The sequence below is a fragment of the Silurus meridionalis genome, chromosome 22 (genome assembly GCF_014805685.1).
Source record: "Silurus meridionalis isolate SWU-2019-XX chromosome 22, ASM1480568v1, whole genome shotgun sequence".
In the NCBI taxonomy this organism is placed as follows: domain Eukaryota; kingdom Metazoa; phylum Chordata; class Actinopteri; order Siluriformes; family Siluridae; genus Silurus; species Silurus meridionalis.
In genome coordinates this window covers 2,223,840-2,241,828 of record NC_060905.1, presented here as the reverse complement: position 1 = coordinate 2,241,828, position 17,989 = coordinate 2,223,840, and the positions used below count along the sequence as shown (strand labels likewise).

The window sequence follows — 17,989 nt, the reverse complement described above, 5'->3', positions numbered from 1 at the left end:
ATCAACACTTTCCACTGTACAGGAGCGAAGAGACACGAGCTCGGCTTCACAAGGAGGTGTTCTTCATAATGTTCTCAAGGTGGAGGAAACTCCTCACTTTCTTTAAGGTTTCTCACATACACTGTAAACTTGAAAGGATTTGTATCCAGCACCTGGTTTATATTTATGCCCACAAATGCATGACACACCTGTGGCAGGTGCCAGATTAGTTAAAGAAAAAAAAAAAAAAGAATTGGGGCAAAAAAGACGACTAACAAGCGATATTAATTGGGGAGAAAAAGTATTTTTCATTCAAACAGGATGTGATGATCCAACGTCCCTCTCGTTAACCATAAATTCGGTTTCCATAAATTACCCACGATGCCTTTCAGCAATCAGCGGTAGTGAGATTAAGTAACTTCAGCGCACACACACCTCCGTTAACTTCTCACAGGAGATAAAACAACAGCAACCAACGGTGGCAGATTCACACTGCAGCAAAGCCAATCACCTAAAAATGACCACGGGTGGGCGGAGCCATCTTTAGTTTTTCCTGGTTGCCAGGAGTTGTGTATATATATAAAAAAAAAAAAACACAAAGGTCGAAGAGAAAAGCATCGGACTCGACTGGAAATACTTTGCATCCTCTGGACTGGAACATTTGCTTATTTTCATTTGAAATGAACTGAAGAATGCACAGGGAAAAGCCCTTCTTGCATCCTGCTCACTTCAGTCTACTCTTAAAAAAAAAATCTATATTTTATAACTACCAAATAAAAACAACAAAAAAAACACCAGTAAGTGCGAAGTCTTTCCATTTTTTCTCCAGTACCTTTCAAGTCCCACATATTGTTCAAGTGGGAGAGGAAATTACATTTATTTATAAAAAAAAAAAAAAAAAAAAAAAGGGAAACAGTTCACCTGATGTTCAGTCTTCTTGGAAAATATGTGTTGGGTGAAGGAGATTTATTTCAGAATATATATATATAAAAAATAAAAAACAACTAAATTAGGAAAAAAAAAACCGCTCTATTATTTTAAATAGTTTCTAAAACTAAATCTGTCGGTTCGGCTCGTTTTTGTTTTGTTCGTCACGTGGACGTGTTGAACGGCCGTGCCGGCGTGGACGAAGGAGGCGGATTACCTCGAACTTGGCCTCGGGGTGGATTATAAAATAAAACCCCGAAAAAAAAAAAACACAAACAAAAGAAAAGAGCGCTTGGTGGCGCTCATGCCGACACGACGGAGTCCTTCTGTGTTTTCTGTGCATGTGAGCGCTGAACAGACTTCTGGTCTACGTCACGGAAGTGTTTCTCCACCTGAACGAACACACACACACACACACACACACACACACACACACACACACACACACACACACACACACACACACACTCTGAAATCCTTCTAAAGGTTAACCTTTTACAGGCAAAATTCTATCAAAAATTCTCTAAATATATATATATTTTTTTGTAATAATGTTAAATTAAATATATGAATATAAAACTTTCATAAACACTGCAATAAATTACTTTTTTCAGCTGTAATTTTACACTAATCTCTAATATGGATATAAACATTTACATTCTTCAGTCTGTTTTAACAGTAAAGAAAATTAAAAAAAAAAAGATTTTATAACTTTTATTATATATAAATACAAATTTAAGAAAAAGAATGAACTGCTGTAATAACGAATAACATTAAATTAATTTTAATTCCTTTAATATTTATAACATTAATAATTTAAAGGAAATTATAAAATGAGGAAATGAAAAAGGAACAAACGTATAATTTTATATAAATTTATAACCGCTTTATTTCTGTTAAGCTGCTGAGACGATGTTAAAAGCAGTGATTTATTTATTTATTTATTTATATATTATGATGACTATAATGATGCTGATTTAACTGCAGGTTATTTATTGATTGATTTTGTGAAATAAAGAAGGACTTACTATTTTGCGTACGTGTGCTAACGCGCTGCCCTCTTTGCCTCTGCAGTTGTCGGCTCGGTACGGCGGCGTGATCACGACATCGTCCATCACCACGATGCTCTTCTCCTGCCACTTGCAGTCTTTGATGCTACAGAAGGAAGGAGGAAAAATGGGTTTTGGAAGAAAACAGCGATGTGGACAGTTCAGATGTTCGATCACAGATCGATCTGAAGGCGCTGACGTTCGCACGTCACTTACGTCTTATGAATGGTCTGGAACAGCTGCTGGCCGTCCAGCGAGACCCCGGCACTGACGGCGTACGCCTGCGACAGCTTGTCTTCTTTTTCCGCCCGAGCTCTGCTGGCGAGCTGGAGAGAGCAGACCAGAGGAAGAACGAGGAGGAGAGATTATGACGTACGCATTCATTCATCAGAACGAAGGAATAAAGCCGAGCGTCTTTACCTTACTGAAATTGAGAGACGCTAAAGGGGGCGGAGTCCCGCTACGCTCGTTGATGGTGTCCACTTTGGACACAAAGGCTAAATTAACCAGGATGATGTCGTTCAAGAGGGGCTTCCCGCTGGACGGGGGGCATTCTGGGGGAAAAGGGGCGGTCAAGGAAAAAAACAGAACCCCCCGCAAATGCGGAAGGGGAATAAACAGAGCACACGGGTCGAGAGAATTTATAACTAGACATATATATATATAAATTACTTTTTCCCCACAAAATTAACAAGTGTATTATTACTATTGTTGATTTTTTTATTTGCAAGCATGCAGGGCTATATTAATTGCAAGAATGTGGTTATAAATAAATTAATAAATGTATAATTAATATAAATAAATTGGGAAAAATTGCAAAGACAATCAAAACAATTAAATTAATTACATTAAAATTTTATTAAACTAGAAATTCCTACTAAAAAAATAAATGTTTTAAAATTGCCATGATTAAAAAAAAAAAAAAAAAGTGCTTTATTTAATAATACAATTATTAAATAAAAGATTTTTCATTTGTAAAATTAGGTTAATTTGTACAAAAGATTTTATATCTGCTCCAGAAAAAAATAATTTATTAAATATTAAAAATAAATAATAATAAATGGCTGAAAATTCACAACACCCACAGAATTCAAACCTCTGCTTTACTATCTTTTGAAATGTGCATATTTTTATTGGAGGATATTCCAGACAATTTTCAAAAGGAATTGCAAACTGTATTTGCTATATTATCGGAAGTGTTTGTATTGGGAAATGACGTCACTCCCAGTTGACGGCCAACAGGGAAAACCCCAGTAATGGACGATTTTGCGGAATGTTTCCAACAAATCAACATCACTAAAGATGTTCTTCACTAGATGGAGATTCTTCTTCATCTCAGAGCAGGTCAGAAGGATTTAGATGCGGTGACTGGGCAGATGGTTCCATGATAGATATCACTCCAGACGTCTGTTTGATTTCTAAATAACTCACAGAACTCAGACGCGTTTATCACTTCGGCTCATCGTCTTGTTGTGCGGCGAAGTCGCTTCCAACGAGCCGCAGTCCAGACGGAACCTCATGGTGTTGAAGTCTGGAACATGAGACGTGTTGGTTCACTTTCCCGAATGAATCTTCAACCTTCCCTTCTCCAAAACAACCCCGAACTATTAAGCTTCCACCTCCATGTGTGAGTTTGGGGGTGAGGGAGTCTGATCACCTGTTCTCCATCTTCTGGTAGAGACAAAAATGTCTCATTTGGGCTCCACAGAACTTTCATCCACTGTCCAGTTACTGTGCGTTTTTGTGTTGCATAGAAACCAAAGGAACATTGACGCTCTGAAGACACCAGGAGTAACCCTGTCGCGTTGTGACGTCACCACGTGACAGAGTGACGGGTTCTCCCGCGCGCACACCTGTACACAAAAATTCACTCCAGGTATCATGTGGGTGTCACGTGGGCATCACGCAGAGATAGTCGCGTTTCCATTTTTTGTTGACCCCATGACCTCATGACCTCAAGACGAGTTTGTGTGTAAATCCCTAGAATCTTTTTTTTTCTCCTCACAGAAAATATTAATAATTTACGATTATGATTATTAATATAACACTATAATTATTCTATGAATGACATTATTATTCCTCAGAAAGCCGTTTTTGCTATTAAAAGAGGCGTGTGAGGGGGGAAAGGACCGGCTAAAAGGGTAACACCAGAAACACAATATCTGTATTAAACACTAAAATAAAAAAAAAAATAATAAAACCTAAAAATAAATAAACACAAGCCGGATATAAACTAACAGTGTTACTTAGCTTAGCTTAGCATAGTACAGTACAGAGGAGCTAGCGGAGACTAGCATAATTAGCCGCGAGGCGGCTACATCCGGGATTTCTTTTTTTTTATTTATTTTGAACTCTATATTTTTTTAATAATTAAAGGATACTCAGAGTCAGCATCTTGGTCTGATAATCGAAAGCGACCACCTCTCCCTGTAAGCGCTGTCCCAGGCAGGTGAGGCAGGCGACATGGCTCCCGATGCTGAAATACTCCCCCGGTCCCGGAGCCGCCATCTTCTCCGCCGAACGCAGGCAGGGCGGGCGTCGCTTACGAGCTTACGTCAGCGTGCGTCAACTGGCGTGATGACGATTTACGTCCTGGCGTTTCAGAAAGAGGCGGGGCTAGGCGGCGGAGGCGGGGCTATGTGATTCAGTGCAACAGGGGTCATATTTACAACAATGGACGTTTCCTGACGGAAAAAAGAAAAGTTTGAAAAAATTTGACCGCAGTCGTGACCGCGATGCAAAGACGAGTGTTTTGATATGTTACATGCCTATGTTTATGAATATAATTTTGTGTGTGTGTGTGGGGGTGTTCACGTGACATCCCTATGTAACCCATAAATCCACTCTTTTCCATTTGTGTTTAGTGTTTTTATGTCACCTGCCCATATTTCCAAAATTCTGCGATTTTTGCATATTTTAGAGATTATATTTTAGATATGTCACATGTCTATATTTATTTATTTATTTATTTTTAAATACGGGTCAGTGACGTCACATGACTTTGCTATACTACCCAGCAATTTACACTCCTCTATATAGGTCACTTTTTTGTGTGTGCATATTTTGGGAAGATATCAGGCACATGGCGTTGACATGGAACACAGAAAGCAACACAGAAAGCAACTTTCCTCATTGTGCTATGTTTTGATATGTCACATGTCCATCTTAATTATCCATTACGTGACATCATAGTTAAATATAATGATTACAGTAGCAAGCAGCTTTTTCAGAGGGGCTGATATTCACTCATTTCTGTGATGTAATCAATCACAGGAAAGACCATCTGAAACTTCAGGCGAATGGATTCAGTATTGTTTAGTTTCACTCATGATGTAAATGTTTTGACCACAGAAAGTGATGGAATTCTCAGTCTGTAGAAAAAAAAGTCTAGATGAACAAATGGCAGGAATTGTTTATACAGAGTAAAAAAGTTGTTAAATAAATCTACAGATGTTATTTACACATGTGCAGTTTACAAATGGACCATTTGGATTCTATGTATAAATGTGACAGTTATGATGGACAGTGTGTAGTTATGAATGTTTTAATTGTTCATGCTGATTATGGCCTGCGGGAAAATACAGGTTCTTGTGCCTGGTGGTTCTGGTGGACGAGGTTCTGTAGCGCTGACCAGAAGGTAACAGTTGGAAGAGAGAGTGGGCTCGGTGTGTGGGGTCCAAAGTGATTTTCTCAGCCCTTTTCTCCACTCTGGATGAGTAAAGATCTTGGAGGTCGCAGTGGGGCACCAATAATCCTCTCAGCAGTCCTGACCGTGCACTATGGCCTCCTGATGTCTGAGTTAGTAGCTGAACCAAACCAGACAGTTATAGATGTACATAGGACAGACTCAATGAGACTTCAAAAGAAGAAAAAGAAGAAGAAGAAGAAGGAGAAAAGAAGAGTGGAAAAAGGAGAAGAAGAAAAAAGAAGAAAAAGATGAGAAATAAGATCTTATTAGAAGAAGAAGAAGAAGAAATAAGAAGAAGGAGAGGAAGAAGAAGAGTGGAAAAAGGAGAAGAAGAAAAATAAGAAGAAGAAAGAAGAAAAAGAAGAGTGGAAAAGGAGAAGAAGAAGAAAAGAAGAAAAGATGAGAAATTAGAACTTATTAGAAGAAGAAGAAAAATAAGAAGAAAAGAAGAAGAAAGAAGAAAAATGAGAAGAAGAAGAAGAAGAAGAAAAGATGAGGAATAAGATCTTATTAGAAGAAGAAGAAGAAGAAAGAAGAAGTAAAAAGAAAAAGAAGAAGAAGAAGAAGAAGAAGTAAGGAAAGACCCCCTAATATTAAAAATAAATAAATAAATAAACAAATAAGTACTGAACATTTAGTGTGCTGAAGGTTTTCACTTCTCAGAAGCAGCTGTTTGTAGAACCTGAGGAGAACCCTGGTAGAACATAGTTGGTAGAACATATGATTGTAAAGCTGCTTTAATAAAGCTTTACAGTCTCAGGAAATTAAAAAGACCAAAAATAAGATTCTTTTAGTTGATCAGCTTGTAATAAAACTGGTGGAAATTGGAAACGCTGCTACAAAGGTTTGGATTGGAGAAGAACTTCACTTTATATGATGTTTCTCGAACATAGATAGAAATGTTCAAGCTTTTGAGGTACCTGAACTCTTAGAAGAACCTTAACGTTTCAGATCAGAACATACAGTTTCAGGTAATAAAAAAGTACCAGAAGGTCCCAGAAGGATTTTTCTTTTTATTAAATAGTTCTAGAACCTCCTGGTGTTTATTTTTTAAAGGTTTACTTCAAGGTTCTGAAGCAGGCTATAGAACCTTAGAAGAACCTTGGTAGGACCTAAAATTTTCATTCTGCTTTGATTTAAATTTTTAGACCAAAGTACAGTTTCAGGTGCTAAAAAAATTCCCAACAAGATCTAGAAGCAGGATTCTGGAGTTTGTAGTGCAGCAGGTACACAATATGGGCAAAAGTATTGGGACACCTGACCTTTCCAGCCATATGTGGTTCTTCTCCAAACTTTTACCACAAAGCTGAAGGGCACACAAGTGTATCGGATGTCTTTGGATGCGGTATAATACAATTTTGTGTTCACTTGAACTTGGAAACCCAAATCTGTCTGACTGCACCCCAGTCCTCCTCACCTTCTCGCCTACATCACGACCTGACTTTACCATCACCCCTGCCTTCACCTTCTTCACACAAATGTCCACAAGCGCACTCCAAAATCTAGTGGAACATCTATCCAGAAGAGTGGAGGGAATTAGAAGAGCAAATTGGTACTAAATGTGGAATGTGATGCTTAAAAAGTACATACCGTACTCATGAGCAGGTGTCCACAAACTTTTGGCAATACAGTGCAGTCCTAGAACCTTTGTAATTCTAAAACCTTTGGGTCTTAGTGTATCCTGTCCCATTTTGCTCCCTGGACCTGCCTGATCCATCTTGATGTCCTACTATCATCAACTGGAGGTCACTGTGTGACGCCGAGGAGGGTTTCACATGAACAAGATCCCTGAGGTTACTTCAAGAACCATGAAAATGGAAACAGTTTTCTGCAATGACTCGAGGCTGCAGTTGCCATGAACAGTTTAACATTCAAGAGTCCACCAGTGAACAGCTGATCACCTCAACATGGAGAAGACTGGAATGAATGGACATTCGGTGATAAGGTTGAGGATGGGTTCCCTTGCCGGTTCCTCTGAAGGTTTCTTCTTCATGAAGTCTCAGCAAATTGTTCCTTGCCACTGATTTGATTATTAGGGATCAACGTATAGGGAGTGTATATAAATGTAGGCTGTATATTTGTACAGGATTGATATACAATTAATATTAACCGAATCAAAAAGTCAGAATGAAGCAAAACTTCACCGAAAAAACATCAAGACGAAGACAAAGACCGAAAACCAGGGAGCTGAAAGAGACAGCAATTTTAATGAATTATAATCACAGTAATAGATTGCTCAAATAGCGTGTATTGCACATGTGTACACATATATGCACTCTATATACACGTGTGTGTGTGTGTGTGTGTGTGTGTGTGAGAAGCGGTTTGAAATTCGTATTATACACACCTCGGTATTGTCACAACATGACAGCATAGAGAGAGAGAGAGAGAGAGAGAGAGAGAGAGAGAGAGAGAGAGAGAGAGAAAACAGGAAATCGAGGAATGTGCTTCGATATATATATATATATTTTTTTTACTTCTGCATGTCGATATGACCAGAAGAGAAAGAGAAGAAAAGTAGGAAAGAAGAAAAAAGAGAAAGTACTAAAAAAAGAAAAACGCAAAAAGACACGTCCAATCGATCACGTACACAGAGCGGCGACAGCGACGAAACACCGAAACGATGGAAAGGACGCCATGTCTCGCAGTTTTTTTGGGGGAAAAACAAACAAACAAAAAAACAAAAAACACCACCACCAAAAAAACAAAAAAAGTCAAATATACCAAAAACCTCGGCGATCGTCGGGGCACTACATACACACGTCACGTGAAATATCAATAAATATACATATTGACCGATGAGCAGGATAGTGCGAAAAGCTGACACACACTACTGTTCTCCCTGTGTCCACCTGCCACTGATTTACTTATTCATTATTTTATTCGTTTATTTATTTATTCATTTATTTAAATTTGGTCTGCCTATTGCTCTCGCTCCGAAAAAAAAGCAAAGCAAAAAAAAAAAAAAACAAACACCCAAACAAATAGTGCAGACCGAACATCCAACATGGCTGTCCGTCTGACACACACACACACACACACACACACACACACACACACACACACACACATATTTATTTGTTTCTTTTTCAACAGGTTTTAGACACGAACGATGACGAGACACTGTCACAGTTACTGCCTGTTTTCACACACACACATTTAAATACATAAAGTACGGCGTGTTTAAGTGTCACATGACCAGCGGACCTTCCTGACCACGCCCACTGTTCTGGGAAAACAAACAAACAAACAAAAACGTCCCGTAATACACGTGTGTGTGTGTGTGTGTGTGTGTGTGTGTGTGTGTGTGTGTGTGTGTGTGTGTGTGTGTGTGTGAGATGGTAGGCACGTGTGCTCTAAATTTATTAAAACAAAACAAAACCAAAACACGACCACTAACCACTGAGTAAAAAAGAAAACAACAACAAACAAAAAAACGAAAATATAAATTTTTGACTTTGGACGTGAGTGAAACGTCCAACTTGGATTCGTTTCCATGCACCGAGAAGCCGCCGAAAATAGTTCAGATTTACAACCGACGTTTTTCAGACGAACGTCCGCAAGAAAAACCCTCATTTCCGACTCCAAATAAATAAAGCAGAAAAAGTCAAGAAAGAGGGACATCTTTCTTTTTTCTTTTTTTTCCAAAGACATGAAAATGATACAAGACAATTCGCACTAGACTTAAAGGCGGATACTGGAATCGACTGACTCCTCCCCCCTCTCCCCGAAAACATTATAAAAAGATTGATTCACTTGATATTTCTATATACACACGTCTGCAACCCATCGAAAAGGGGACAACTCGCATTTCAAAAAACAGGGTTTCGTTAACCAGGTCGCGATTTTTACAGAAAAATAAGAACGAACGCGATAAAATGTCCGATCCTGAGCTCAATCCTGAAAAATATACAGACCTCACAGTGAAGCATGGTGGTGGGAGCATCAGGTATTTACTTCTTTAATTTAACATTTTTACATTCTTTCTTTTTTCTTTTGCTATACAAAGTTATATATTCGTATTAGCAATTAATTCGCTTTTAAAACCTAATTTACAATATTAATAAAATAAAAAAAAAAAAATTTATGCTTTTAGGAGCAGAAGGTGCTGGAATAGTGGGTAAGGCATTGGACTTTGGCTCTGAAGGTTGTGAGTTCAAATCCCACCCCACCAAACTACCATTTCCGGGCCCCTGAGCAAGGCCCTTAACCCCATAGCTCCTCAGGTATATGAATAAGAAAAATGTATGTCGCTTTGGAGAAGGACGTCTGCCAAATGCTTGAAATGTTCTTGAGACACATCATTGTTCTTTTTGTTTCTATGCAACAAACTCTAAAAGTCACAAACACAGTAACTTTACAGTAAATGAGTGAAAGTTCTATGGAGTCTGAATGTGAGATTTGTGTCTCTACCAGAAGAACCTGTGTAGGAAGAACATAAGAGAAGATGTGATCAGACTCCCTCACCCCCACACTCACACATGAAGGCGGAAGTTTAATGGTTTGAGGTTGTTTTGGAGCAGAGAAGATTCTGGAAAGTGAACCAACACGTCTCCCATTCCACACTTTAACACCATGTGGTTCTGTCTGGACTGCGGCTCATTGGAAGCGACTTCACCGTGCAACCAGACGATGAGCCGAAGCGCTGTATTATTTAGAGAGCAGACAGATGTCTGGAGTGATATCTACCATGGAACCACCTGCCCAGTTACCGCACCTCAATCCTACTGACCTGCTCTGAGATGAAGAAGCACGGCAAAATATTTCATCGTTTGGAGAAACGAAGTGTCCGGATGCTGAGAGTGTGTGAAGCTGTTCTTCATGCTGAGGGAGGATTTTTCAATGGTAATAAAGTGGAACATCTGGATATTTCTAGATTTGTTTGGTCAAAGTCAGTCTTCATACAGTCACATGACAGAGTTTGTTTCATAGCAACAAAAGGAACATTCACGTGTCTCTGTTTCCACACAAAATAAAAAGAGAGTTTTATCAATCAATGGCGTGAGAAGGTCATGCAAAACACTACATGACTAAAAGTATGTGCACCCCTAACCATCACACTGAGATCTTCTTTTATAAATGTTCCATTCCAGATTTTCCTCCCTGCTTTTTTTTTTTCTCATCGTTTCATGTTCGATTTCTTGCTTTATTCTTGTTTCAGTCACTGAATGTTAATGATTGAAGGATATACATTATACAGTTGAAAGTATTGGGACACCCGGATTTTCCAGCCTGATGTTGTTCTTCGCCAAACTGTTCCCACAATCGTAGAAGCACACGATTACATTGGATGTCTTTGGATGCTGTAGTATGGAATTGTTCCTTTCACTGGAACTAGGAGACTCAAACCTGTTCCAGCACGACACAAGAGCCAGCTTCGTGAAGATCTGCTTCCCATGTGTTGGAGGGGAAGATCTCCTGCTGTAGAGCTTTAACCCGAATGAACAACACTATTTGGGATGAATATTTCACACTGACTGCACCCTCAGACCTCCTCACCTCACCTACATCAGTACCTGACTTTACTACCACACAAATCTCCATAAAATCTAGTGGAACATCTTCTCAGAAGGGTGGAGCTCATTAAATGGGACTCATTGTGGAATAGGATGTTCTAAAGAAGCACAGGTGTCTGTTCGCTTGAACGAGACTCGGCTCCCAAAATCCATCTGTGTAGGAAAAATGAATATATAATAAAATTCGTATTTTTTATTTATTTTTATGCTTTAATGCTCGAGTTAATTCACAGTGCTGTCTCTTTTTTTTTTTTTTTTTTTGGAAAGAACTCGGTCGAAAACATTTTACAGAAATGCAAAGTCGTCCCCCAAAAAAATTCAGACGGGGCAACGTGTACACTATAAGAGGAAAAAAAAACAACAAAAAAAGATTCTTCAAAAGCTTCCTTGTATACGGTTCTATATCTCTGTATAAGGGTTCCTAAAAGTTCCTAAAGCATCATGTGGAACTCTTATGTCAGGTGGTAAAAGAGAGGAAACCTGAAGAACGTTTTGAAGAATGCATGTTTTTTTTCCTTCGAGCGTATACAGAGTTTATAGGTTTTTCTTTATGTATTATTAGTGTTGTAAAAGAAACGTGCCGGGTGAAGCCCCGCCCACTTGGAAGATTAGCGGTAGTAGACTCAAGATAAAAAAAAAAAAAAAAAAAATAAGACCATGACATAACGAATTGAACGTTAATAAATCACGAAAATGGAAATGCCCAAATGTGGCCTTTCGGGTGTATTATAAGAGAAAAATAAGAATAAACGTCGCCTGCTTTTATAAACACATAAACAACAACGAACCGTTATGAAAATAAAATTTATCGGAAATAAATGCTCTGTGATTCGAAACGTCTGAGTGTTTTAGTGTCTCAGTGGTGTCTTACCTTATTGCGTGCATTAAAAAAAAAAAAACAAAGGCTGCAGTTGTTGTGTTTTGTTGTGTGTGAAAAACAACGGAAAAAAATGCAAACAAAAAAAAAAAAATGTAAATATCATACCTGCCTTTAAAACCCTGATGCCACATTCATCGCGCAGTGACATAACAGAACATACACCACACACACACACACACACACACACACACACACACACACACACACACACACACACACGTGTGTATGAATGTATGTATAGAGATATAAGAAATTCCACATTACACACTTTAATCCATAAAGAATAGTTTAAATTGACTGAGCAGATTAACACTGATAGCTGTGTGTGTGTGTGTGTGTGTGTGTGTGTGTGTGTGTGTGTGTGTGTTAGATTTTCATATAAAAAGAGTAACGTCTCCATATAAAAGTGACCACAGACACGCAAGTTTTTAGAATGGAAAAAAAAAAAAGATAAACAAAAAGAATGTTTGTTTTTTTAAAGTCGCGCGTGTTTTATGTACAAGGGACAAAAAAAAACTAAATAGTGATCGGAAAAGGACAAAAGCAACAGGAGTTGGTCTTCGTAATCGTAATCATCATTCGTCATCGTCGTCGCCGTCGGAGACAGAAGCGTCGCGGCGCTTCTGGGTGATGCAACCGTAGTGAGAAGGCTTAAGGTCTTGACCTTTGACCCCCGATCGAACGCACAGGAGGAGAGGAGTCCAAAGAAACATGGCTGAAATCGGCGCCTGACCCGATTAAGGCAGAGAGTGAACTCTGAACATGAGAAGTGTGTTAATGTGGACATCTGATGCATTAGGTGTGTGTGTGTGTGTGTGTGTGTGTGTGTGTGTAACATTAACTGTAGTATAAAAGGCACTGAGTTGGCCCACGTTCCGTTAACAAATACAAAAACCATCCACATGTTTCAGTCAGTGAGACAGTAATTAAATCAGTGATTGAGTCAATGAGGCAGTCAGTGGGACAGATGCTGAAAAAGTCAGTCAGAGAGTCAGTGATTGTGTCAGTAAGTGACTTAGTGAGAGAGTCAGTGAGTCAATCAGTCAGTGAGTCAGTATGTGAGTCAGTCAGTGAGTCAGGGAGTTAATAACTCAGTGAGTGAGTCAGTGAGAAAATCAGCAATAGTCAGTAGGACAGCCTTTAAGAAAGTTGGTGAGAAAGTCAGTCCTTCAGTCAGTTGAACATTCAGTGAGACAGTGGATCAGTCAGTGAGACAGACAGTAAGTTAATGACTCAGTAAGTCAGTCAGTAAGTTAATGACTCAGTGAGTCAGTCAAGTCAGTGAGTTAATGACTCAGTGATTCAGTGTGCTTTCTTCTTGAGTGTTCTTGTGCATGAAGCGATGTGTATGTCTGTGTAAGTGTATGTTTGTGTATATGTGTGTGTATGTATGTATGTATGTATGTATGTGTGTGTGTGTGTGTGTGTGTGTGTGTGTGTGTATTGTTATGTGACTCCTCTTCCTCCAAACAATAAACAACAATCATCCCAACGTCCTTGAGCGCCGAATAAAGTCATGGGTTCCACCTCCACAAACGGACATATACAAACCACACTCTCTCTCACACACACACACACACACACACACACACACACACACACACACATATACCTGTACATGTGTCATATTCATACACGTCGGTGTGCTTTTGAAATTGTACGTAAAGATCTTCAGTGTTAACACCTTTAAAGACCTTGGAGCTCCTCCACGTTCGAGCGTCTGCTCTGAAATTGTGTTGCGTCTCATACAGGAACCTCCAGCCACCTGACAACATCCCAGCGTTGTCTCTCTCTGCACATGGTCCATCAAAGGAGCGAGAAAATCAAAGTTTATTCATTTTTTCTTACAAAAAAAAAGGCGTGTCCTCCTTCCGGACGTGCCTATTGGTGGCCCAGAGGGTCCTCGTCCTCCTCGTCTTCCTCCTTCTCCTCCTCCTCACACGGGAGTGGAGCAGAGGTTCTGCGTACGTCCATCGAGCACCTGAAGAACGAGTGAAGGAACCGATCAAAGAGCTGCGTGGAAGGAAAGGACGAGTGACTCAAGGGTGAGTGTCGCTGCCGAGCAGGAAGTGGACGCTATTGCGTCGTGCTGGACGGTTCTTCTTCCCCTCCTACAGCACGGGCTCCTCCTCCATCGGCTCCTCAGCAGCCCTGAAACAAACAAGACGTCAATTTGATCCATTTAGGTACAAACCCGATTACAAAAAAGTTGGGACACTACAAATTGTGAATAAAAACAGAATGCAATGATGTGAAATTTCAATATTTTATTCGGAATACAACATAGATGACATATCAAATGTTTAAACTTAGAACATTAATGGCATCAACATGTCTCTGAAAAAATTGGGACAAGGCCATGTTTACCACTGTGTGGCGTCCCCTCTTCTTTTTATAACAGTCTGTACACGTCTGGGGACTGAGGAGAGGACATTCTTGTCTAATGCAGGTTTCTAGTTGCTCAACTGTCTCGGGTCTTCTTTGTCGCATCTTCCTCTTTATGATGCGCCAAATGTTTTCTATGGGTGAAAGATCTGGACTGCAGGCTGGGTTGTCCTTGTCCTCTTTAGTCCAGATGACATGGCGTCCCAGTTTTCCAAAAAGAACTTCAAATTTTGGTTCGTCTGTCCACAGAGCAGTTTTCCACTTTTCACAGTCCATTTTAAATGAGCCTTGGCCCTGAGAAAACACCTGAGCTTCTGGATCATGTTTAGATATGGCTTCTTTTGTGACCTATAGAGTTTTAGCCGGCGACGTCGAAGGGCACGGTGGATTGTGTTCACCAACAATGTTTTCTGGAGTGTTCCTGAGCCCATGTTGTGATTTCCAGTACAGTAGCATTCCTGTATGTGATGCAGTGGCGTCTAAGGGCCCGAAGATCATGGGCATCCAGTATGGTTTTCCGGCCTTCACCCTTACACACAGAGATTGTTCTAGATTCTCTGAATCTTTGGATGATATTATGCACTGTAGATGATGAGAACTTCTTAACTCTTTGCAATTTTTCTCTGAGAAACTCCTTTCTGATGTTGCTCCACTATTTCTCACCGCAGCATTGGGGGAATTGGTGATCCTCTACCCTGTCTTTTAATACCCAATCATGTTGCCATTGACCTAATAAGTTGCAAATTGGTCCTCCAGCTGTTCCTTACATGTACATTTAACTTTTCCGGCCTCTTATTGCTACCTGTCCCAACTTTTTTGGAATGTGTAGCTCTCATGAAATCCACAATGAGCCGATATTTGGCATGACATTTCAAAATGTCTCACTTTTAACATTTGATATTTGATCTATTTTCTATTGTAAATAAAATCTAGGTTTATGAGATTTGTTAATTATTGCATTCCATATTTATTCACAATTTTTGTACTGTGTCCCAACTTTTTTGGAATCGGGTTTGTATACAGATAAATGCTGATGCTGGAGATTCCGTCCATGCAAGTTTTTTTCTATGAGCTGTTACTATAGAAATTAGGGAGTAACGGTTCACGGTTCAGGTTAATTTTGGTGCAGTGGGGTGAAAAAATGCAAATTATGTGTGTGTTTGTGTGTGTGTGTGTTTTACATATAAAATTTTCTAACTTTTCTAACAGTTAAGTATTTCTACTTAACTGTTCTATTTATTTCAGCAGACTTTAACAAATGTCTTCATTCCTTCCATCCTTCATTAATTCACTTCCTCGATATGCGGAATTGTCAGGATTTTCTCCTTTTAAGGGAAATTCTTGAAGCTGGACATAAAGCGCAAAAGAATTCATATCCCTAGACTGTCGGAAAAAAACGGAAGTGGTAGCGATTTCGCGCATGAGTTTTACAACGTACTCCAAATCGTATTTCGAGCCACAGTGACACTGCTCTAACTCTAGTTTCTTTTTTATACCTCTGCATTGTTGTGTATGTTTTCAAGTTTAATAATAATAATAATAAAAATTTGAAAAAGCGACACTGCGCTTAAAGTGCGAAGCGGAAAATAAACAAACTTGCAGTCCGCCGCTTAATACGTTTGTGAGGGAACTAAAAATAAATACTTAAAAAAAAATACTTCTCTATACTAATCCTTTTATTAATCCTGTTAATCTGATTACTGTGTGTGTGTGTGTGTGTGTGTGTGTGTGTGTGTGTGTGTACCTGCTGCTCTGTGAGGAGGACACCGTGTGCTCCGTGTCCACGGTCAGAGACGCCATGGCCGTCACTGTGTCTGCTTCGTCCTTCTCCCGCCGCTGAGCGTCCTGCAGAGACTGAGACACCGTGGGAGCGAATCTTTCTACTGAGGACCAGTGTTTACCTGTGATAGGGGGAGGGAGAGAGAGAGAGAGAGAGAGAGAGAGAGAGAGAGAGAGAGAGAGAAAAGACAAAGATACAGAAAGAGATATACAGGAAGAGAGACAGAGAGAGAAAAAAACAGAGAGAAACAGAAAGAGAGATAGCAAGTGACAAGCAATAGAAGAAAAAGAGAGACGGAGAGAGAGAGATGCAGAGATACACAGAAGAGAGAGATAGAGACAAATATAATTAAAAGAGAGAGAGATACAGAGAGAGCGACAAAGAGAAAGAGAGAGGGTAGAGAAAGACAAAATGAGAGGAGAGACAGAAAGAAAGAAAAGAAAGAGAGAGGAAGAAAGAGAGACAGGGAGCAATAGGACAAAAATAGAGGGGGTACCCAGAGAAACAGAGCGAGAGAGAGACAGAAAAAAGAGAGAGAGAGAGAGAGAGAGAGAGAGAGAGAAAGAAAGAGAGAGAGATAGATAGATAGAGAGAGAGAGAGAGAGAGAGAGAGAGAGAGAGAGAGAGAGAGAGAGAGAAGAGAGAGAGTGCACGAGTTAATGGTTCAGTTCAGTTGAATCTGCATTAAGAACATTCTGTTATACCAAAAAGGACATGTGGGTGGAGCTTAAAAAAATACAAGCCACTGATTGGTCAGGTAAATGATAATCTACGACAAGGTAGATTTCGACCTGATCATAAGCAGCGCATTCATTCAGAACTCCCTGAACTCACACCTAAACCTGTATATATAGATACAGTATATTAGTGATGTGCATCTCCACGACTGAGGCCCTCAAGATTTACATCTCGATGCATAGCCAAAGATACAATACAATAAAGATACATATGAAGCAGCTACCGATGCGATACGATCCCCCCGTCACGATGCGGTGAGATACGATCTCCATTCGATTTAATACAAAAAATACGATGCGCTGCAAATCTTCAAATCATCACTTTACCTACTTTCCAACTTTATACTGCAAAAGAAAACGAGACGTTCTTTTCCTGTTGTGTGAGCAGGAAGTTACAGCTCTACCTCTGCCATGTTAATCTGTATTCTATGTGACTCTCAGGACACGCCTCGGTCACCGTAGTGATGTGATGCTACTGTTTTTTACTGATGCTAATATGCCAAATTGTATCAGATGCACAGTTTTTTAAATCGATGCATCACATTGTGAAATTTAATCTTATCATCAATGATATACAGTATAAACACCTGTAACCATGGTAACATCCAGTTCCAGTTCCATGCACAGATATTGTACACATTTCCTAATGACCTTCCTGAACTCCATGGGGGATTTCTGCATGCGGTGGCACTTATATGGTGGTAACTTATATACCAGGAGCTCCGTAACTCCACAGCTTTGTGACTTACTCTGGATCTCAATGATTCTCTCGAGAGACGCTGATGCTTTTGGACACGGTTTCTGCTGAAGCACAGACTGAGGCAGCGGGTCCAGCTGGAGTCACACACACACACACACACACACACACACACACACACACACACAGTAACAGTCAGTAGTGTAGTTATGAGGTAGTTACGAGGTAGCGAGGTAGTGTTGTGTGGTGAGCACCTCATCTCCAAGCAGCGCGGCGACACACGACTCGGAGGCGTCACAGATGGCTGTGAGGTCGTGACCCCCCTCCAGCACTAGGACCACGCGGCCGCCT

The 17,989-nt window shown here is 39.8% G+C and overlaps 2 protein-coding genes and 1 long non-coding RNA gene across 3 annotated transcripts in view; 1 reads left to right on the top strand and 2 right to left on the bottom strand.

Annotated features, from left to right (window-relative positions):
• Window positions 1-928: 928 nt before the first annotated feature.
• lsm12a (LSM12 homolog a) lies at window positions 929-4,525 on the bottom strand. The gene is made up of 5 exons (XM_046835315.1): window positions 4,337-4,525; window positions 2,376-2,509; window positions 2,172-2,281; window positions 1,935-2,061; window positions 929-1,298 (listed from the first exon to the last, which is right to left on the bottom strand). The coding sequence occupies exons 1-5, from the start codon at window positions 4,461-4,463 to the stop codon at window positions 1,209-1,211; spliced, it is 588 nt and encodes a 195-aa protein (XP_046691271.1). The 5' UTR covers window positions 4,464-4,525; the 3' UTR covers window positions 929-1,208.
• Window positions 4,526-7,821: 3,296 nt separating this feature from the next.
• LOC124376300 lies at window positions 7,822-13,421 on the top strand. Its single transcript, XR_006923815.1, has 2 exons — window positions 7,822-8,976; window positions 12,839-13,421. It is a non-coding gene; the product is annotated as an uncharacterized LOC124376300 (long non-coding RNA).
• hdac5 (histone deacetylase 5) overlaps window positions 11,331-17,989 on the bottom strand; it is a 60,050-nt gene continuing 53,391 nt past the window's right edge. The window contains 4 exon segments of the mRNA XM_046835314.1: window positions 11,331-14,190; window positions 16,169-16,325; window positions 17,691-17,775; window positions 17,893-17,989. The exon segment at window positions 17,893-17,989 is cut by the window's right edge and continues 37 nt beyond it. Of these exon segments, the coding sequence (XP_046691270.1) occupies window positions 14,151-14,190; window positions 16,169-16,325; window positions 17,691-17,775; window positions 17,893-17,989 (379 nt within the window). The 3' untranslated portion in view covers window positions 11,331-14,150.

Coding starts and splice junctions, on each gene's coding strand:
- lsm12a (XM_046835315.1), bottom strand. CDS start 4,463: ATGGCGGCTCCGGGACCGGGGGAGTATTTCAGCATCGGGAGCCATGTC. Junction 2,282..2,375: donor CGTCTCTCAATTTCAGTAAG/GTAAAGACGCTC, acceptor TGCTCTCTCCAG/CTCGCCAGCAGAGCTCGGGC. Junction 1,299..1,934: donor TAGCACACGTACGCAAAATA/GTAAGTCCTTCT, acceptor GTGTTCGTTCAG/GTGGAGAAACACTTCCGTGA.